Source organism: Heloderma suspectum, chromosome 3 (genome assembly GCF_057233095.1).
Source record: "Heloderma suspectum isolate Gila_16-S chromosome 3, 16-S_ref, whole genome shotgun sequence".
Lineage (NCBI taxonomy): Eukaryota > Metazoa > Chordata > Lepidosauria > Squamata > Helodermatidae > Heloderma > Heloderma suspectum.
This window is the reverse complement of record NC_139460.1, coordinates 33,063,075-33,086,467: the sequence shown is the minus strand read 5'-3', so window position 1 is coordinate 33,086,467 and position 23,393 is coordinate 33,063,075. Positions and strand designations below refer to the sequence as shown.

Genomic DNA, 23,393 nt, shown 5'->3' with positions numbered 1-23,393 from the left:
AGAGTTTTCTCTTCACATTAGGTGGCCAAAATATTTGAGCTTCAGCTTCAGTATCTGTCCTTCCAATGAGCACTCAGGGTTGATTTCCTTTAGGATGGACTGATTGGACCTCCTTGCAGTCCAGGGGACTCGTAAGAGTCTTCTCCAGCACCACAGTTCGAAAGCATTGATTCTTCAGCGCTCAGCCTTCCTTATAGTCCAGCTGTCACAGCTATACGTTGCTACTGGGAAAACCATAGCTTTGGTTGTACGAATCTTTGTCGGCAAGGTGATGTCTCTGCTTCTTACTATGCTGTCTAGGTTTGCCATAGCTTTCCTCCCAAGGAGCAAGTGTCTTTTAATTTCATGGCTACAGTCACCGTCTGCGGTGATCTTGGAGCCCAAGAAAATAACATCTGTCACTGCTTCCATTTCTTCCCCTTCTATATGCCAGGAAGTGATAGGGCCAGATGCCATGATCTTAGTTTTTTTAATGTTGACTTTCAAACCAGCTTTTGCACTCTCCTCTTTCACCTTCAACAAGAGGCTTGAAATCCTCTTCGCTTTCTGCCATTAGGGTGGTATCGTCTGCATATCGGAGGTTGTTGGTAATTCTCCTGGCAATCTTAATTCCGACCTGTGATTCATCCAACCCGGCGTTTCTCATGATGTACTCTGCATATAAGTTAAATAAGCAGGGTGACAATATGCAGCCTTGTTGTACTCCTTTCCCAATTTTGAACCAATCGGTTGTTCCATGTCCGGTTCTTACTGTTGCTTCTTGACCCTCGTACAGGTTTCTCAGGAGACAGGTAAGGTGGTCTGGTACTCCCACCTCTTTAAGAATTTGCCACAGTTTGTTGTGATCCACACAATCAAAGGCTTTAGCGTAGTCCATGAAGCAGAAATAGACGTTTTTCTGGAATTCTCTTGCTTTCTCCATGATGCAGCGAATGTTGGCGATTTGATCTCTAGTTCCTCTGCCCCTTCAAAACCCCGCTTGTACTTCCGGTAGTTCTCGGTTCACATACTGCTGAAGCCTAGCTTGTAGGATTTTGAGCATCACCTTGCTGGCATGTGAAATGAGCGCAATTATACGGTAGTTCGAACACGCTTTGGCATTGCCTTCTTTGGAATTGGAATGCAAACTGACCTTTTCCAGTCTTGTGGCCACTGTTGGGTGTTCCAAATTTGTTGGCATATTGAGTGCAGCACTTTAACAGCATCACCTTTTAGGATTTTAAATAGCTCAGCTGGAATACTGTCATCTCTGCTAGCTTTGTTGTTAATAATGCTTCCTAAGGCCCACTTGACTTCACTCTCGAAGATGTCCAGCTCAAGTTCATGGCTATCAGGGACATTAAGATCTTTCCTGTACAGTTTTTCTGTGTATTCTTTCCACCTCTTCTTAATCTCATCTGCTTCTGTTAGGTCCCTGCCTTCTTTGTCCTTTATCATGCCCGTTTTTACACAAAACGTTCCCTTGAGATCTCCGATTTTCTTGAAAAGATCTCTAGTCTTTCCCATTCTATTGTTTTCCTCGATTTCTTTGCATTGTTCATTTAAGAAGGCCTTCTTGTCTCTCCTTGCTATTCTCTGGAACTCTGCATTCAGTTGGATATATCTTCCCCTTTCTCCCTTGCTTTTCGCTTTCCTTCTTTCCTCAGCTACTTGTAAAGCCTCATCAGACAGCCACTTTGCTTTCTTGCATTTCTTTTTCTTTGGATGGATTTCGTTGCTGCCTCCTGAACAACGTTACGGACCTCCGTCCATAGTTCCTCAGGCACTCTGTCTATCAGGTCTAATCCCTTAAATCTATTCTTCACCTCCACTGTATATTCATAAGGGATATGATTTAGGTCATAATGGCTGCCATGGGGACCATGGCCAGCCACAGAATAGCTGCTGTGGTAACATGGCCAGTTAGTTTTTTAATAAATAAAAATGGATCATTGATTTGCACAATTTTAAATGGGATCTCTCCAAACCCTCCAGACCCATTGGTGGCTAGAGTGCACAAAAAACCCTTGCAGGTCCAGTCCTTGTCAGTGCCACCATGGCACAAAAAGATGGATCCAAGGCTTGGAACCTCATGTATCTTCCTGATTTTTATATGGGATGCCTACAAAACAACAAACACGACAAAGAACTCATCTGTGGTCACAAAGGTGACCTATTATTTGACTGTAATTTGGTGGGATCCCTTGGAAAAAATCAGGAGTGTCCCAGATCCATGTTTTTGTGATTTGATGGTGGTTTGCGAAGGATCCTGTGTAAAAATCATGCAAATTGAAGAGGATCCATTTTTAATTCTGCACACATATTATTTATTTCATTTCTATACTGCCCAGTAGCCAAAGCTAACAAACACATGCACCATCAGTCTTTTTCTGCCCTGCCCCAAAAAGCTGGCTGGAAAGAGAAGAGAGGAAGAGAAGGCAGCATTAGAAGGGGAAGACTGCAAGGCTCACCATGTATGTGCAGTGAAAAGCACACCACACAATGAACTGAGGGTTGACTGAATCCATCTCAATGGATTCAATCAACCCTCAGTTCACAATGAACTGAGGGTTGATTGAATCCATCAACCGCCCAGAGAGCTTCGGCTATTGGGTGGTATAGAAATGAAATAAATACATATAATAAATAAATCTCCGTGTGTGCCTGCCTGCCTGCCTGCCACTGCTCCCTCTCTCTGATCTGCCTTTCTCCACCCTTCTAAGGGTGGCAGTTCCACAGAGCCTTTTCCCATACTCTAGCCTACATATCGGGTTTCCTGACCTGCCCCAACCCCCTGAGCAAGGCAAACAGACCCCAGCAAGTTACATTTGTGAGCCAAAGACTAGGGAGGTTGTAGCATGTCTTTTCCCTAGCCAAAGTACACAGGAAGTTCTCCCAGTTACTGGGAGGTGATTTCTGGTTTTCAAAAGAAAAGTTCTGCTGCTTCTCCCAACCTTACCCAAAGCAGTGAAGTAACAGGTTAGCACTGCCCTCCTTCCCTTTTGCCCATTGCACTCATGCCAACAAACTCATAATTGGTTAGGAGAAGTACGCGCTGATTCCCACTCCCCCACACAGAGAGGTGAGCCAGACTCTCTTCAGCTGTGCAAACTCTTCATGGTGAAATTGAGAATGCAGCCCAGGGTAGTCCACAGAATTCTGATGAGAGCTCTGTCAGCCTGCCTGCCTTCAGGTTCTCTGACCCCTCCCCACCGGCTGAGAGATTGCAGTGTAAGCTGGGCCTGACCCCATGCCACCCCACTTTGTGTTGCCCTCTACCAGAGGCAGTACCTTCACCCTGCTTTCTTCCCTGCCACAGTCCTGATTGGTCTACTCTCCTCTGCACGCGCGTGCGCGCACACACACACACACGCGCACACACACCAAAAAACAAAAGCTTACTGGGTGGTAGCTGTAAGGAGGGAGGCCCTTTTTCTTCTTCACATTTTTCCAAGGAGGTCAGGTGCACTACTAAAGTAAAGCGTAGGCTGATGATCCCACTACCCGCCATCTTCATTTCTCAAGAATGTCTCTGGGCCGTTTTGTGGGTGCATTGGCAAGTCTCCATGGTGCTGCATTGGGGAACACTGATGTAAAGAATACATGGAGAAATGGTTAAACATTCCCTCCCTGCCACTGCTCCAAACAAATAGTCACACACACACACACTCGTAGCCGCATTTCATTTTTTTTTTAAGTTGGGAGATCAGTCGGTTATCTCCTACAGTGTTTTGAGTTTATCATTGAGGTGAGATCTGAGCGAGAGATTTCCTGGCTTATTCCTCATTCTCCTAACTACTGTGCTTTAGTGGCAATGTATGTCCCACTACATTCCTTAGCACTATATTCCTCTGTTCTAATTTTGTGCTACAGCTACTAGTAAAATAACCTCCCACTCAATATGTTTGCAGAGTTTCATTGTGCTGAGAAACATGCATGCCTTTTTTGGTTGTAACAGTCTGCTTTAGAACATGCTATGGACTTTAATAGCATCATGGATCCCTTCATGGATCACTGCCTTGTTGTGGCGAAGGGGCTTGCGTAACTCAGTGAAGCCATAAGCTATGCCGTGCAGGGCCACCCAAGACGGACAGGTCATGGCAGAGAGTTCTGACAAAATGTGGTCCACTGGAGAAGGAAATGGCAACCCACTCCAGTATTCTTGCCAAGAAAACCCCATGGAACGTATCACAAGGCTAAAAGATATGATGCCAGAAGATGAGCCCCTCAGGTCGGAAGGTGTCCAATATACTACTGGGGAAGAGCAGAGGGTATTTCCAAATAGCGCCAGAAAGAGTGAAGCGGCTGGGCCAAAGCCGAAAGGACACTCAGCTGTGGATGTGTCTGGTGGTGAAAAGAAAATCCGATGCTGTAAAGAACAATATTGTTTAGGAACCTGGAATGTCAGATCAATGAATCAAGGTAAGCTGGAGGTGGTCAAACATGAGATGGCAAGATTGAACATCGACATCTTGGGAATCAGCGAACTAAAATGGACAGGCATGGGTGAATTTAATTCAGATGACCATCATATCTACTATTGTGGGCAAGAATCCCTTAGAAGAAATGGAGTAGCACTCATAGTCAACAAAAGGGTGGGAAAAGCAGTACTGGGGTACAATCTTAAAAATGATAGAATGATCTCAGTATGAATCCAAGGCAAACCATTCAGCATCACAGTAATTCAAGTCTATGCCCCAACCACTGATGCCGAAGAAGCTGAGGTTGATCGGTTCTATGAAGACCTCCAACACCTTCTAGAACTAACACCAAAAAAAGATGTCCTCTTCATCATAGGGGATTGGAATGCTAAAGTAGGAAGTCAAGAAATCACCGGGATAACAGGCAGGCATGGCCTTGGTGTCCAAAACGAAGCAGGACAAAAGCTAATAGAGTTTTGCCAAGAGAACACGCTGATCATAGCAAACACTCTTTTCCAACAGCACAACAGGCGACTCTACACATGGACATCACCAGATGGTCAATATCGAAATCAGAATGGTTATGTCCTTTGCAGCCAAAGATGGAGAAGCTCCATACAGTCAGTAAAAACAAGACCTGGAGCTGACTGTGGCTCAGATCATGAGCTGCTTCTTGCAAAATTTCGGCTTAAATTGAAGAACGTCGGGAAAACCACTAAACCATTCAGGTATGACCTAAATCATATCCCTGATGAATATACAGTGGAGGTGAGGAATAGATTTCAGGGATTAGACCTGATAGACAGAGTGCCTGAGGAACTATGGACGGAGGTCCGTAACATTGTTCAGGAGGCAGCAACTCAATCCATCCCAAAGAAAAAGAAATGCAAGAAAGCAAAGTGGCTGTCTGATGAGGCTTTACAAGTAGCTCACGAAAGAAGGGCAGCGAAAAGCAAGAGAGAAAGGGGAAGATATACCCAACTGAATGCAGAGTTCCAGAGAATAGCAAGGAGAGACAAGAAGGCCTTCTTAAATGAACAATGCAAAGAAATCGAGGAAAACAACAGAATGGGAAAGACTAGAGATCTCTTCAAGAAAATTGCAGATCTCAAGGGAACGTTTTGTGCAAAGACAGGCATGATAAAGGACAAAGAAGGCAGGGACCTAACAGAAGCAGATGAGATTAAGAAGAGGTGGCAAGAATACACAGAAGAACTATACAGGAAAGATCTGAATGTCCCTGATAGCCATGATAGTGCGGTCACTGAACTTAAGCCGGACATCCTCGAGAGTGAAGTCAAGTGGGCCTTAGGAAGCATTAGTAACAACAAAGCTAGCGGAGATGACAGTATTCTAGCTGAGCTATTTAAAATCCTAAAAGATGATGCTGTTAAAGTGCTGCATTCAATATGCCAACAAATCTGGAACACTCAACAGTGGCCACAAGACTGGAAAAGGTCAGTTTACATTCCAATTCCAAAGAAGGGCAACGCCAAAGAGTGTTCAAACTACCGCACAATTGCGCTCATTTCACATGCCAGCAAGGTGATGCTCAAAATCCTACAACCTAGGCTTCAGCAGTATGCGAACCGAGAACTACCGGAAGTACAAGCTGGGTTTAGAAGAGGCAGAGGAACTAGAGATCAAATCGCCAACATTCGCTGCACCATGGAGAAAGCAAGAGAATTCCAGAAAAGTGTCTATTTCTGCTTCATTGACTACACTAAAGCCTTTGATTGTGTGGATCACAACAAACTGTGGCAAATTCTTAAAGTGATGGGAGTACCAGACCACCTTACCTGTCTCCTGAGAAACCTGTACGAGGGTCAAGAAGCAACAGTAAGAACCAGAGATGGAACAACCGATTGGTTCAAAATTGGGAAAGGAGTACGACAAGGCTGCATATTGTCACCCTGCTTATTTAACTTATATGCAGAGTACATCATGAGAAATGCCGGGTTGGATGAATCAGAGGTTGGAATTAAGATTGCTGGGAGAATTATCAACAACCTCCGATATGCAGATGATACCACCCTAATGGCAGAAAGCGAAGAGGATCTAAAGAGCCTCTTGTTGAGGGTGAAAGAGGAGAGTGCAAAAGCTGGTTTGAAACTCAACATTAAAAAAACTAAGATCATGGCATCTGGCCCTATCACTTCCTGGCATATAGAAGGGGAAGAAATGGAAGCAGTGACAGATTTTACGTTCTTGGGCTCCAAGATCACCGCAGACGATGACTGTAGCCATGAAATTAAAAGATGCTTGCTCCTTGGTAGGAAAGCCATGGCAAACCTAGACAGCGTAGTAAGAAGCAGAGACATCACCTTGCCGACAAAGGTCCGTCTAATCAAAGCTATGGTTTTCCCAGTAGTAATGTATGGCTGTCAGAGCTGGACAATAAGGAAGGCTGAGCACCGAAGAATTGATGCTTTCGAACTGTGGTGCTGGAGAAGACTCTTACGAGTCCGCTGGACTACTAGGAGGTCAAATCAGTCCATCCTAAAGGAAATCAACCCTGAGTGCTCATTGGAAGGACAGATCCTGAAGCTGAAGCTCCAATATTTTGGCCACCTAATGCGAAGAGAAAACTCCCTGGAAAAGACCCTGATGCTGGGAAAGACTGAAGGCAAAAGGAGAAGGGGACGGCAGAGGATGAGATGGCTAGATAGCATCACCGATGCAATGAATATGAACTTGAGCACGCTCCGGGAGAGAGCGCAGGACAGGAAGGCCTGGCATGCTATGTTCCATGGGGTCACGAAGAGTCGGACATGACTGAACGACTCAACAACAACATGGACTTTAAATGTTTTGTGAAAGAAGGATGTGATCTGTGGAAGCAGTGTGTTGCAAAGCATTAGCCATTTGTACAGATTAATTGGCATGCTTTGGCTGAATGCTAAGGATTTTGTATGGCAGTCTTCTGAACTCTGTGTGTGTTTAAAATGAAAAGCGACCATAGGAGGCTAGGAAAGAATGGAAGAATGGCAAGGGTAGGTAGAAAGGGGCTGCTTGCCTCTTTCTCCTCTAGCAATTTTTCTGTGCAATCCCCCCCTGCTACTTTTCCACCCACACGGGAAAACATGTGTGTGTTTACCCATATATATAAGTGCCTCCCCAGGTGGAAGAATACATTGAGCGGGGAAAACGGCTGTGGAAGAGAAGTGGTTAAGCAACCACCTTTCATTCTCTTCTTAGCTACTCCTACGCTCACATTGCCTTGGCTATTTTTCATAAAGAGAGAAAGAGGGAGTGAGAAAGGGAAAGAATGACTATGGGAGACTTACATGTGTCTGCCTTATAATGTTTCATTTCAGAGTTTTGGCAGCTGTGATAATATGTTTTCCTGGATGTTGAAATGCTTTAACAGGATTTAGATTAGATATGCCTGCTGGAAAATACACATTGGTGTTTTTACATCATCTTTAAAGTGATTGAATTTGTTCTTCTTTTTTCAGATGTGTACTGAAAATGGATCATCATTGTCCTTGGTATGCTTTCCTTTCTTTTGTTCTTGATTTTGTGCACATGCAGAGAGAAGTAACTAAACCACTTACTGCTGTCTATGCTACAAGATGAGTCAGGAACAGGAATAACTAGGAGTGGGGAAATCTAGATGCTACATCAGTGTGGGTTGGTCCACTATCAAAGTCTAAATTTAGATTAGATTGATTTCTATAACAGGATTTATTTGTTTATTTGTTTGTTTGTTTATTTATTATATCTCACCTTTATACCAAATAATAGCACTCAAGGTGGCTTACAAAAACAATTTAAAATAAATTAAAACAATAAAACACATTAAAATACAATAAAAACATCACAATTACCCAATAAAAACAGCATCCAAACCAACAGACCCACTTCCAGGCCAAAGGCCTTCTTGAATAAAGCAGTCTTTGCCTGACACAGAGAGAGCAAACCTAGCCTCCCTTGGGAGGGAATTCTCAAAATAAAAACCTATGGTTACGATCATGTCATATTAAAATTAATGGAAACTTTGCCATTGATTTGTATAGGAACAGTGTCACACTGCAAGAAATATTATTATTAACATTATCTGGTGACAGTTCCTATGTGCTGAATGACGATAGTACTGTCCTTCATAAAGCTTAGAGTTTGAAATAAAAATGGTTGTAGAGTAAAAAAAAGAAAAGATAATTAGAATGAGAGAGGGAGAGAGAGAGAATTGGGAAATGGAAACAATTATACAAAAAAAATATATACATATGTGCATAATTAACAAGCAGCATTTCTAGCATGTTTAATTGGCAAAGGACTGTTTTTAAAATCTTGATTTCAAGCATTCTGGAAAGAGAGAGAGCTAACTTCCCTGGCCTAAAAGGAAACTTTTTCACTTCAGGCTTTTAAGTTACTTTCCAAAAACTTTTTTTCCTAAGTTATTAAATACTCTCTGGCAGACCAAGGAAATATGTCCTTTTTATGCCTGCCATTGTTCTAGAAGGAAGGAGGATTACTTAGCAATGTTTGCTTTCTTTTCTAGGGTGAATAACTGCGTGGGATTTTCTAACTACAAGTTTTTCCTCCTGTTTTTATTTTATTCCCTCCTGTATTGTCTATTTGTTGCTGCTACAGTTCTGCAGTATTTCATAAAGTTTTGGACAGTAAGTTTTTTTATTAGACCTTCAAAGTAAATGTGTTTGTATGTCTAATAGATATAAAAACACCATGCTTTCATTTTTGACATACTACATAACCATCATCATAACCACCATCATAACCCATTATTGAGGTGGCTGAAGCAATGAAAATCTACCGAATCGTTTCATAAACTTTATTAATATACGGTTTTATGTTCACTGGAGCCGGCAAACTCTGGGGCAGAACTTGCTATCTTATGGATCACATCTCTTACATGGGCTTTTTGTGCATATTTTAAGGAAACCTATAACTAAAAAATACCAACATTGCCCTCACCTAATTTCACAATAGATTCATTATTGTAATCTTCACTGCTCTGGTCCAGTAGCACAATTAACTTTATATTAAATCACTCTTTGAAACGAATACCTATCAAATCAGCTGTAGCCTACCAAAATATATGCCACAGCAAGCCAATATTGCATGTTGTTTTAATGCTATGGACTTGTACTGCTGTGCTTCTGAAAAGAGCTGGCTAACATCCATAGAATACTGAGATATTTTCTTATTTAATATGAGAATTTCTCACATTAAATATGCCAAAACATAAATGTCTGATCTCAGTAAACTATTTGTGTATGCATGCTTCACATATAAAAAAGGAAAATGTATCTTTTGATCAAGTCAATCTAATATCTTAATATTTCATGAGGGCTGATTGTTCTTGCCTTGTTTATCCTCACAGCACCTTCTCTAACTCAGGTTAGGCACAGAGAGATATAGAACTGGTTCGGATGTACATACTTTGGCTTAATAAAAATATGAGCCTTGTGCCCGCGCATGCTGTCCTTTCTTTGCTTCCTTCTTCACATACTATAATAAGCCAGTACATCCTCACAGTGACTAGATTCAGAGGGTTGCGTAGGGAGAAGAAGCCATCATGGCATGGCTTTTCGTGCCACATGGATACCTATCATTTACATAATTACCCATGGTGCAGTGCAGGTTGGCGTGTTGTCCAAACACAGTGTGGTGGGGCCAGCTTAGTACCCACCCTACAACCCACGAAGGAAGCAAAGAAGGTTATTTTCTTCACATGCTATAATAAGCCAGAACCGGGAAACTATGGTTATCAATATTGGAACAAGCTGAGATCTTAAATAACACTTTGAAGTTGGTTTAAGATCCTGCCATGGTCCAAACCTGGTAACCATAGTTTCCCAGTTTGAACATAATGGGAAACTGTAGTTAATTGAAGACTTACTCATTATTGCAGTATATAGAGAAGGGAGCAGAGAAGGGGTGGCATATTAAGCTGAGATATGTATGTCTGAACTGGGACAGGCTTTCCCTAAGGACATTCTGACAACTAGAGCTTAAACTGGGGGGATGCATTTCCAAACCAAGCATTCTGTCCTTGGCACCACTTTTGCTTTCTGGCATTACCAAATGTCAAGGGGATGGCTTTTCTGCTTTTTCCTCCCCTGCCCCTGGATGCTGGCTCATGAGTAGGACCTAGTGCTGAAGAAAGTGTAGAATATTCTAGCTTGGCTAAATGGGTACAATGAGGAAGAAGGCATAGCTGTTCATGAGTGCAGAAAGACTGCACTCTTTCCATCTCTGGAAAGGTGGGTGATGTCATTGCTTGCAACATTCTTCTGTGCTTCCCAGCATTGGGTGTGCCTGAGACTTGCCTGAGACTAATCTAGGAATGATAGGGGGGGGAAATGTATTGAATCTCCAGAGGTGATCCATATGGCATGAGAACACCCTGACACAGGACTTCATTATTTGTAGGCCACTTTTCAGGGCAAAAGCCCTCGCAGGGTGGCTTTGATTGTTTTCCCATCTATGTATTAGAGCCTCGTGTGGCGCAGAGTGGTAGGCGGCAGTATTGCAACTGAAACTCTCCCCACGACCTGAGTTTGATCCCAGCGGAAGCCAGGTCTCATGTAGCCGGCTCAGGTCAACTCAGCCCTCCATCCTTCCGAGGTCGGTAAAATGAGTACCCAGCTTGCTGGGGGAAAAGTAGTCACAACTGGGGAAGGCAATGGCAAACCACCCCGCTACAGTCTGCCATGAAAACACCAGCGTAAGCGGCGTCCCTCTAGGGGTCAGTAATGACCCGGTGCTTGCACAGGAGGAACCTTTCCTTCCTTTTCATCTATGTATTAAATATAGCATGGATTGTACTCCACTTTTATTCATGAACTGTCTGAGAATTTCATAGACGTATCACTAGTAGGAATGTACAGATTGTATAAAATCCATCCGTTTGTGTTTTGTGGATTGTCAAGTGCCTTTCATTCTGCAGTCCACCCATTGGTGGAATCGGATGTTTTTAGTTCCTGAATTTGCGCAAATGTGCATGTCTGAAAATGTGCAGATTCCCCCCAAATGCACAAAATCCCCCCAAATGTGTATTTTCACGCTTTATCGTGAAATGTGGCTATGTGACAAAGGTGCATCTTTGTCTGGTTTTTTTAAAAAATACGTATTTTTTGAGGATGAGATTTGTGCAAAATCGGGAAAGTTAGAAAAACGTTGTGCAAGTAGGCAGAATCCGCCAACAGGGGAGTAGCCAGTCCACTGCAGAATCTGCCAGTCAGATTCATCAAAATCTGAACTCATTTGGTTCCATTGTAGATTTCTCCAACATCCCTAATCACCAGCTCTAATTTCGTTTGTAGAATTCCTTTATATTATAAAAGAAAAAAAGAACCTAGTTTAACTATTACATTTGAGGAAGCTTAAAGGACTGGGATTTTCAAAAGTATCTTCCCCATTTTACATGTTAATGCATTTGATCATGGACAATAAGAAAGTGCCCATAGAGATGTACTTAGGATTGTTCTTATATTCTAATTTGTTGTAGAAAATTATTATTTTGTATGTCTATTGTTAAACATTAAATGTAGGAGAATTTTGGTCTGCTTTCATTCTCTAGGCATTTGTGGCACCTTCATTTTCATATGTGGCCAGTCATTTCTATCACTTTTGATTAGCAAGAACCCTTATAAGGTGGAACTCAATAACCAAGGAAGTGTTTTTAAAGGTAGTTTCAGAGCATCTGAATCTATTTCTCTTTTAATTTCAGTTTGATTGAAATTGAAGTGAAAGCTGCCAGGGCATGATCCAGTCCAAATGAAGCATTTTAAAATTGCTGTGGGACAGAATAATGCATGTGCTTAATTTCACGTTTGAAATTAATAGGACTTACAATCCAGCTTTGGCTTGCTTGTGTCCACACTTCTGTTTCTGATAACCTTGGAAGCAGAAATGATAAAAGTTTCTGATGAAATTGATGCCACTCAAGTGTGAGAAAAAATCTGTTTTCAGTTAATCTGTTCACTATAGGGAAAATTCTAAAAAAAGTTTAGGAGGTTATACAACTATAACAGTGATAGAGGATCACACACATTACAAATGAGGAGATATCCATCTCTGGGTTGCTACAAGCAGTAGACGGTCAGCTGTAAGATTACTTCATGTAGTAATATATTGGTCATACAGCTCTGAAGTACCAATATTGACGAATCTGAAGACTTGTTTACATATTCCCCAGGCGGCTGCTCACTGTTGTGTGTCTGCGTGCGCACGCGTGTCTCTCCTGTTCTATGTTTTGCTCTTCTTTCAGGAGATGAGTTTAGCTATTCTCAATTCCTTCACTTTGTCAGATATGTGAATTTTGACTCACTAATTTTTTGCCAACCAGGAAGTGTTAAAATAGTTTGGTTAAAACTTTTGGAATGTAAATGTTTTTGAAAATGTGTTAGGGAAGTTGTGGCCCTCTAGATATTGGTGGACTCCTATTCCCATCAGTCAACATAGCAAGTGATTTGGGATGATGGGAATTGTAATTCATTAATATCTGAACAGCCATAGGTTCCCACCCCTGCTGAAAGGCATGAGGAGATCTGTGGCTTCTCTGGATCCATGGAAAGGATTTAGGCTAAGATGTTTGATGTAGTGCTTTAATTCTAATCTAAGGTATAACAAAGACCAAAAATATACATTGTAACATTGCCCACCCACATCTCCAATAAAATGTCATATGAAGAACTAAATATTGCGCTATAAACTAGTGATAATCTCCAAATAATTCATTCTAAGAAAAGTGTAATAGCGGCCAGAAAACCATGCTGTCGCAACGTTCTGAAATATAGCTGGGTAACAAATTTCAACTCAAACTTGGCATCACTGTAGACATTAAGTTCCAGGAGGTTTCTTGATTCTGTATACCACAGATTGGTTACAAGGTAATCTTGAAATATTGAAAATTAGAGCGCAATGGATAAAGCCCCTAATTTGAATGGTGTTTCCTGAATCCATACCATTAAAATGATGAACCTTTACTTCAACTTCATTGTGCAAGCACAAGCTCACCTTTATATGTCCACTCAGTGAATGTAGAATAAGGCCTCTTGCTGTTGAATGCTGCACGTTTGACACCTTGTGCACGCAAAAACCATTACTTTTCTAACGTCGTTTTTACTGTTTCTGAACACCAGCATCAAAGGGATATAGCTATTTAATAAATTGTCTTTATTTGCACAAAGCTTTGCCGCAGGAAATCTGCTGAGAATTGTCCTAAGGTAAAATGCAATTTAAGCTGAAGTCTATTCTGGTGTGCCTTTTGTACATTCATTTCTGATAGCGGGTCACAAGATTATAATATATTTCTAAAATAAATAAAAATGTATTTTGATTTAATTAAAATATATTGTAAAGAACCTAAGGCAGAAATCAGTGCTCCGAAGTGTGTTGGATATGCTGACAGAAAGTTGAATGGATGTTAAAACTATATAAATCTAAGAAGAGACAAGTTCATTTCCCTTTTCTATTTTAAACATCTTTTGAAAAGAATGATTTTTGAACTCATATAACTATTGTAATTAAACTATTAACTATTTAATGAATTTTCTGTAATTTCAGTATACGTGGAAAGAGAATTAAACTAGATTAAAAAATACAGAGGCCTTTTTTCTCACCAAATGATGCTTGCACTCAATATAAAGAAGACATCATTAAAAAAAATCCATAAACAATTTCCTACAATGTTTGCCTCTTTACAGAGCCTTACTATATACTGGATTCCCTGAGGTGTAGCTGTTTGGAAATTGTTTGAGGCCCAGTCTTGTCAAAGTACTTTAAGCTTTAAAATATTTGTGACACTCTTGTATGCTCTATCCTATCTTGTCAGGAATGAAGGGGAACTGTGTTCGATGTAGACAAATGAGTACAGCTCCCTCCCCTGCCAGGTTTCTCTTGCCTACAGTTTCCCTATTCTAGGTGGTAAGGGCAGAACATTGGTGTGTCCTGACAGGTTTGGGGCCAGGTTACTGGCCACTTCAAGGTATTTTTTCCCCATCACATTCCTCCAGCCCAATTCCCTCACTTCCAACAGTTGCTTTAAGGACAAAGGGAGGTGGTTGAGCCTTCCTTTCAGCTCTGAATTGACCGCAGGGATTGGAGACTTGTGCTAGGAGACAGCATGGTTCTTTGGTGCATGGTCTCCCCCGTAGCAATTAATATGGGAATGAAGGGAGGGCTGAATTCTCCCTTTGCTACTAAAGGAGTCCTCAAATGTTGGGGAGCTACACTTAAATTCTTATATATGGGGTAGGTTTCCTCAGGTTTCTTTCCATGCCACTCACAAGTTAATAAACTCTTTATCAATCTTTCCTCCCTCACCTGGGAGTCTGTGTGAAAAAGCCAGAACTGCTTAAACCTTACTTCATCTGGATAAAACATGGTCTGTGCCCCTAATAACTTTAATTATCCTTTTCTATCAATTCTCCAATTTTCTTCGTCTTTCATAAAGTGAGGTAATACACAAATCGAATAAGCTGAAGTCCAGTCAGTTAAGCTGGTTTTGGCTGTTTTCTTCTTCTGAACAGTGAATTTATCGTTGATCCTCTTTGCAACCATTGATCTGGCGACAAGTTTTCCTCTTCTGTGTTTTTGTCCATTAACTCTGTGGAAGATCCAATCACGTACAAACACAGTGTGCTATCAAATGCACAAAGATGTGTTAGTTGATACATATGGGCCGTATTGTTACTTACAAATAACATTGACTAGATCATTTCATACTGAAAGTCCATTTATGCCTGAGAGGGAAGCTCTACCTGCCCCCCATATCCTCACTTTGCCTAGAACGTCATGCCCCCATTTCCAGTTGGCCTGTGCTCCATGGGGGCTCTCCCACAGTTTGAAAACAAGGTTTTAGAGTGTGTACACTCTGCACTACATCTTCCCATGGGGTTTAAATTACATGAAGGAGAATATATGAAAAAATAAGATCAGAAGTATAACAGCACTTACAGTTCATACAAACATTTTAAAAAGATGACATTCCCCAGACACTTTTACAGTGACACTCATTACATAAGAAGAGCCCTGCTGGATCAGACCAAGGGTCCATCTAGTCCAGCATTCTGTTCACACAATGGCCAACTAGCTGTCAACCAGGAAACCACAAGCAGGACATGAGTGCAGCAGCATCCTCCCCCCATGTTCCCCAGCAACTGGTGTACATAGGCTCACTGCTTCTGGTCCTGGAGGTAGCACATAGCCTTCAGGACTAGTAGCCATTGATAGTCTTTTCCTCCGTGAATTTGTCCAACCCCCTTTTAAAGCCATCCAAGTTGGTGGCCATCACTTCATCTTGTGTTAGCGAATTCCATAGTTTAACTATGCACTGTGTGAAGAAGGACTTTATCTGTCCTGAATCTCCCACCATTCAGCTTCATGGGATGATCTCGGGTTCTAGTATGATGAGAGAAGGAGAAAAAAGTATCCGTATGCTCTGTCACAGGGTAATAAGTAGTCCTGCAGCTTGCAGTTATATAATGGTTTCATGTGACCTAAATTATGTTAAATATGCTCATAGCACTGTTCAAATCTATGTATGTATTTATTATTAAATGTATATCCCGTCTTTCTGCCAAAAATGGCAGAATATATAGTAATACCTGCTGTAATTCAGAGAAACAGCTTTGTAAGACAATAGCAGTTTAACAGAAAGCTGATGAAATTAGGCTTATACTAATCTTTTATTTTTTCCCCCAGAATGAACTGCTAGACACACGTGCAAAATTCCATGTTCTCTTCCTTTTCTTTGTGGCTGCCATGTTCTTCATCAGCATACTGTCACTCTTTAGCTATCACTGCTGGCTAGTTGGCAAAAACAGATCAACAATAGGTTAGTCGATGATGATGATTCCCATTTGTATCCTACCCTTCCTCCAAGCAGCTCAGAGTTATCCTACTTTATCCTCACAACAAACCTATGAGCTAAATTAATCTGAGAGTTTATGACTGGCCCAAGATGGCCCAGTAAGCTTGACAGCTGTGTATGTTACTCATAAGTAAGTTACTCATAACTAAGTCCTATCAGGGATGGGTCCCTAGTAAGTGTGTGTAAAATTGTAACCAATTAAAAAAAGTCACCATAGGCCATATCCAATGCTGGCAGTCTGCCAGTGCCAATCAGGTTGTGCTAGCGGAAATGACCACTAGCACAATGGGAAGCCAGCACTTCCTAGCACAACCCTGGAAAATAGCTCAAACTAGCACTTCTGGAACAGGGGAGGTTAGCGGAGCTCCCTTCCAGGAGTTTCATTCACTTCTCCCATTCTGAAAGAGCTAGTTGGAACTAATTTCCAGTTGCCCTATAAAGCGCTAGCTTCCCATTGCACTAGCAGTCATTCCCACTAGTGCAAGGGCAGCGTGGGTACTGCACCATATTTGTGGTTGAGAGTGGCTCCTGCTCCTTCCAGCTACAGACCCTGTAATTAGGCATTTTTTGAACAAGTTCCCTTTCAACCTGGTTCAGGAAACAACTAAAGGGCTGCATCGTTATGAGAAGTAAGACATCCTTTAAGTCACACCAAACATGGGCTTCTGGGGAGGTGGGAGGAAGAGTTCTTCTGATTCTTTCTTCCTTCCTCAAAACAGATTTTCACGCCATCTCACAAAATCCACTTTTAAAACGCCCTCCAAATTTCAAAAGCAGCTTATTGAGTATTGCACATGGGACTGCTGTTTAAAGGGAAATCCATCTAAAGGAGCTCATCCAGGCAGTCGTCTGGATTACACCCAAGGGAAATTACTATTGTGGATACACAGTAGGATATTTTATAATGATCTCAATAATTCCAAAGGGTTTGGAAGAAAAGACGTACTTGCTTTTTATTGCTGGCTAAGATAAACGTTGCACTATTAGGAAAGGTTACTGGACAAACACATGAAAGCATTTCCTAACCTAATTATTTGTATTGCCTTTTGAGTTCTGTAACTGTCTGGTCAAAAGAAATAGAATTGATGATAATAGTTTTTCAAATTATTATTTTTATTTACATTTCTCTACCATAGCTGAAGCTCTCTGGGTGGTTTATAAAGATTAAGTTTTATTAACTTAATGTGGTCTTGTGGATGACATTGGTTTCTTTAATGATTGTTAGGGATATATTTGTATTCTGCTGCTCCTAGTGTACTGTTACCAAAGAGATTCCTGCCTTCACCGTTTGTGTAATTTGTTTTCCCTTTTATGTGTGGTACAGAAGCTTTCCGGGCACCCATGTTTCGAAACGGACCTGACAAAAATGGCTTCTCTCTTGGATGCAGTAAAAACCTACGACAGGTTTTTGGAGATGAGAAAAAATACTGGTTGCTACCCATTTTTACAAGGTATTATTTAAATGACATATGCCTGTTTTTAAGAGTTCTTAAGAGTAAAATCTAGAGTTTGGTGAGGGTAGCAAACAGTTGACTAAACTTCACAAAGCACCTAAAATTCTGAAGAGTTCTAAAATTGTAACTTGTATATTTCCAGAAAAATTAACATACCTGAGTGCAAAAGTAAATGATGTCTTGTCTGCTTAGAGCTAAATTGCATTACGTATAGCTGATCTGCTTTTTTTAGTGTTTCTATGCACTTTGGAGCCAGAGAAGATGCAGGTTAGATCCTGCACATTTATTTATTATTCGTTTATTCGTAAAATTCATATACTGCCCATTTGTAACCCTGAAGTGGTTTACAAAAGTATACAAACAAAAAAGGAAACAAAAATTACACGCAGACACACAATACCATGAGGCTCATACAAAGATAGGTGATGGCTGGAAGAAGGTCAAGTAAACAAATATGTTTTCAAAAAATGCCTAAAACATGCCAATGTTGAGTCCTGACACACCTTAGAGCGGAGAACATTCCACAGGGCGGGTGCCACTACAGAGAAGGCCCAACTCCATGTCACTTCCCAAATGGAAATCTGTAGGCAGACAACAAGGCCTCTCCTGAAAATCGTAGTGATTCCTTGAAGTAACATGGTTCTGAGTGCTACATTGTAGTGCTCATGTTCTATATTGAGCATTTCAGACTGTTTATTTAAAATATCCCTTATCCAGCCCTCTTAACTAGATACTTGTTCTTCAGGACATGATTTATGCCTACCACATCACCCGCCTATATTAGAAAAGGAATCCAAAAGAAGTCTGCCACTATCATGCCTTTCTATAAATCTATGGTATGACCACACTTGGAATACTGTGTATAGTTCTGGTCACCACACCTCAAAAATGATATTGTAGAGTTGGAAAAGTGCAGAAAAGAGCAACCAAAATTAGTAGGAGGGTGGAGTAATTCTGCTACGAAAAAAGATTACAACATTGGGCCTATTTGGTTTAGAAAAAAGACTGAGGGGAGACATGATGTGGAGAAAATGGATAGGGAGACATTTTTCTCCCTCATAATACTAAAATCTAGGGTCATCCAATGAAACTGAATGGTTCAATATTTCTTCACACAGCACATAAACAGTGGAATTTGTTATCCCAAGACCTAGTGATGGCCACCAACTTTGACAGCTTTAAAAGGAGATTAGACAAATTCATGGAGGGTAATGCTATCGGTGGCTGCTTATATATTACCTCCAGGGAGGATGCCTCTGAAGATCAGTTGTTAGGGAATGCTATGGTATTCATGTCCTGCTTGTGAGCGCTTCCCATAAGCATCTGGTTGGCTACTGTTGGAACAGAATTCTGGACTGGATAGGCCTTTGGTCTGATCCAGCACAGTTCTTCATATGTACTGTATCTCTGTTTTTACTTTTAATCCCTCTGTATCCTAGACAACACTGCCTTTTATAAAATTGTCCCCACCCCACACAGATCTAGATTTCCAGTTGTTTGCTGTGGACAGAATTTTGTAAATGTTCACTACAGATATTTCTTTTCTTTTCTTTTGCATTACTATTCAGAGGCTGCAATCCTCTGCACTCGTACCTAGGAGTGAGCCCCATTTAACACAGTAATACATAAATCTTAAGTAAACATGAGTAGGGCCAGGCTGCATTTCTGGTTCAACTGAAGCCTCCTTCTTAGAGCGAGTGGTCCCAGCCACCGTTAAGAAGAAGGTTGTGCAATCGCTCCTTAAGAAACCCTCTCTGGACCTGAAGAATTGTACTATTACGCAGTTACAAATAGCCCCTTCTTGGGCAGGCACTTAAGAAAGACATGACAGTCCAACTCCAGACGCTGTTGGATTAAACTGATTATCTGGACCCATTTCAATCCACGTTTAGGCCTGGCTTTGACATCAAAACAGCCTTGGTCACCCTGATGGTTTATCTCTGGGAGAGAGATGGGGAATCAACTCAATTGGTTCTCCTTGACCTCTCAGTAATGCTTGATACAATCAACCAAGTTATCTTATTGGACTGTCTGTGTAGGTTTGGTGTGGGCAATACAGTGGTTCTATTCCTACCTACAGGGCCAGTTTCAGAAAGAAGGTAGCATTGGCCCACTCCTACTCTAAAAGGTTTGGAACCCAAATACCTGAAGGAATGTCTCCTCCAATACCAGTCCATGACTTAAGATCTTTGAGGCCTTTCTCAGAGTGCTTTCCTTAGTGGAAGCACATTATGTATGCACTAAGGAGAGGGTCTTTTCTGTGGTGGCACCCCAGCTCTGGAATACCTTCCCCAAAGAGGTATGACAGTATGATCTTTTTGGCACCAGGATATGATACTCATATTTGCCTTGGCATTGCCTAGACATTAAGGGTGTTGTTATCTCAAAGTGGGCTTACTTTTTATAGTCTTTTGCTGCCTCTTGGTCTGTTATTTTTACGAAGAATGTTGTTTTACTGTGTTTGTATTTTGCTTGAATAATTTTTATGTCTGTTGTACATCGCTGTGGAATCCATGGATGAAGGGCAATTTAGAAATATTTTAAATAAATTAATATAATAAAAGGAGGAAATTCGTTGAAGACAAACAGTAAGTGGCACAGCCAGGTTTTTCTATGGCTTTAGTAATTGGGTATTTTTAAGCACGAAGAGCAAAAATAGTTGGTCACAATTGGTTCTGAACTGCAGATCTTTCAGATCATTTGGACAACTTCCCTTAAAAAAAAAAAAAGTGACATTATGCTAAGCCACACATAGTTAGCATTCCCAGCTTGTAGACCACACTTTGAAGCAAAAGGTGTCTATTTTAGTTATACTGCAGATGATGACAATCCAAGGGCTGATAGAGCACAGTTACCATGACGGAAAAATGGAAATAATGTACTATCTAGAAATATACTCACATGTTTGCAAGAACGTTGAATTGGCGGGGGGGGGGGGGGGACACACTGCCCTACTAGATGTTGTCAGCAGTTCACTTAGCCAAGTATAATTTCTTCAGCAATAGTGCAGAAATTTAAGAAAAACAAAAGGAAAATGATTCTCTTGTTAAGACCAGACTGAGACATTCACAAAACGCTACAGTGGACTCTGGAGTTAAACAGGCTGCATGCAATTTACTGATAAAAGCACAAGATATGCAATCCAAGCATTCTTAGGATTTGAAGGACAGTATTGCCCAAGCCTTCTATCAGTTTGAACACATGCATTCTGTGTTGTTCAAGTGGAAGCATGAGCTTTTCACATCTGAAGAGAAACTGCAGGTGTGTTATTGAACAAGTTCGCATTTTGCTTGCATGATGTTTATAAAAATTATGTGCAGATTACATGCAGCTAAAATTGCCTGTTTCCTGTAAAATTTGAAGTATAGCCTTCAGTACTGAAAACGGGACTTACCTTCTGCTATACAAACCATTACTCTACTTTTTGATCAACTTAAGCCCCCTGCAGGGTAATGTAGTATCTACATTTACTGGGTCCATTTGAATGTGCTAAGTACCTTTCTCCCACTTCATATATTTTTAAAAAATCCACTGTGTATATTAGTGCTAACTTTTAATAGTTAGCATGCTAAGTAAAAATTTACGATGTCATGTTTATTTTACTTTGCAGCTTAGGAGATGGCTGTAACTTTCCAACACGCCTGGTGATTATGGATCCAGAGCAACTTACTGTCTCAAGCCAAAATGAACCTGCCAAAAGGTGTGGGCTTTTTGTTCCACTTGTGTTTTGCTTTTGTTTATTTTACTCCATCATTTCAGTGAAGTGAGGAAAAACACACATTGAAGATGACTGAAAATTTATTGGAGAAAGCCACAATTGTGGTCGAATATGAATATTTCTCAGATACTTCTTTCTCTCAGTCCATGATTTGTCACTGCACAAGGAAGCCAGCCTGAACCTCAGGTTTGCACATGGCTGCCTCCCCTTCATGTGCAAGGGGAGGAGGTTTGTGGTTTGTTGCTAACCAGGAACAGAAGCGTTAAATCTCTTCCCATCATGCATGAAGGGAAGGGGGAGTGTGCAAATCTCAGGCTCGTGCCAGTTCCCTCATGTAACAACAAACCATAGTTTGTTATGTCTGAAGCAATGTTTGTGTATATTGTGCAGTTCCCCAGAATTTATTTAAGAAAGAACTTTAAGGGTAAACCCTTGGTGTGATAGAATCCAACCTCTGACAGCAGTTCTGCTTTTCAGCTCTGGTCCCAGTCAGCCATTTCCTACTAGGCCACTGAGTGAGTCTCAAAATCGATTGCTGGCCAGTGAAAACCAGTGGGTGGAAACCAGTTCAGAAGAAGAAAATGTTAAATCAGGTATTGAGTGTTAACCAGTTGATTCTAATAGCTTGTTACAGAACAGTATTTCAGTATTCTGGTTTTAAAATAAAATGTGGAGAGTACTTGGTTTTAGACATGAACAGGTTTTAACACAGATACTGGCTTGTTTGTCCCCTACTATTTCTATCATATGAAGCATATGTACTTTATACCATGGTATTTTCTTTCTTTTAAGGTATAAAAAAACATATTATAGTTTCATTGGAGAGCTGATCTTGATTTCAGTGTTCATCCCTCTCAGTGGTCTGGTGGGAAAGGTAAGATAATTTCTGCTCAGAAATAGAAATTAATAGTGACTTTGAAAGATTATAACATAACATTGTTTTCATTCCAAAAACCTTAAAAAAGGAAAAAGAAATATGGATGATGCATCAGAAATATAGACTTAAGTAGCCTAGACTTAAGTAGTACTCTTTAAAAGAAAGAACATGGCAAGTAAGAGGTGGAAGATACCGCAATCTGTGGTTAAAATAGAAGATGCTAGATTGCCCTTTGCCAACTACTGCCTTAGACTGGCCAGAATGCGTCATCTGCTGTCACCCATATTAAGCATAGATTTAATATGAGGAGATCTGAGGCTTGGCACCTGCTTTTAATTCTGTAGTATAGCCCCCAAAGATAGGAAGAAGACAGTGGACACTGCAAGCCATGAGTTGTAGGGTGGGTGAAAATGCACTACGCTTGCACCAGGTTCAAACAGCACAGCAACCGGCAACACAGGTAATTAGGTGAATCCCGGTTGCGCGATTGGCAGGGGAAACCAATGCTGTGTTTCCCCTGATGATTGTCCAAACCTGGACAGAGGGTGAATTTGCACGACACGGCAACCCACCCTGGTGGATAAGCCACACGCTGTGGGTTGTGATCAGAAGAACCCACAGTGAGCCCAACAGACAATTGGGCTCACTGTAGGTTGTTCTCCCCTCCTTCCTCCTGCTGGCCCCAGCAAGTATCCAAGGGGACTTGGTGGCAGAACCCGTCTGGTCTGCTGCCAAGTCCCCCTCCCTGTGGGAACCATGACCTGGTCGCAGTTCCCAGCTTTTTATCTTCCCCCTGGCGACATTTATGCAAATAGGGGCTGATATTTTTTTCCAGACCCAGCAATGTGCACAACTGTCCTCAGGTTTGTTTCTAAAAATTGGTCGGGTCTTTTCATAGAGACTCTTTTTAAGAGAGATCTGCACACCACCCCCTTTTCGTTCCTGTTCACACTAGCCAAGGCAACCTTTCACAGCTCCTTTGACAGCTGTCAAATATAGCCGTGTTTAATGCAAACAGGAGCGAAAAAGGGGGTGGCTTGTAGATCTATGTGAAAAACACTTGCTGGAGATTGGTGCAAGTGGTGATTCAAAGCAGGGC

At 41.2% G+C, this 23,393-nt stretch overlaps 1 protein-coding gene across 2 annotated transcripts in view; it reads left to right on the top strand.

The window, feature by feature from the left end:
* ZDHHC20 (zDHHC palmitoyltransferase 20) overlaps nucleotides 1–23,393 on the top strand; it is a 68,653-nt gene that overhangs the window by 39,954 nt on the left and 5,306 nt on the right. For both annotated transcript variants that reach the window (XM_084842864.1, XM_084842865.1), the window contains 7 exons: nucleotides 7,859–7,891; nucleotides 8,905–9,025; nucleotides 16,077–16,209; nucleotides 17,570–17,696; nucleotides 21,310–21,399; nucleotides 21,895–22,010; nucleotides 22,210–22,291. In XM_084842864.1, the coding sequence (XP_084698990.1) occupies nucleotides 7,859–7,891; nucleotides 8,905–9,025; nucleotides 16,077–16,209; nucleotides 17,570–17,696; nucleotides 21,310–21,399; nucleotides 21,895–22,010; nucleotides 22,210–22,247 (658 nt within the window). In that variant the 3' untranslated portion in view covers nucleotides 22,248–22,291. The remainder of the gene's footprint in view (nucleotides 1–7,858; nucleotides 7,892–8,904; nucleotides 9,026–16,076; nucleotides 16,210–17,569; nucleotides 17,697–21,309; nucleotides 21,400–21,894; nucleotides 22,011–22,209; nucleotides 22,292–23,393) is intronic.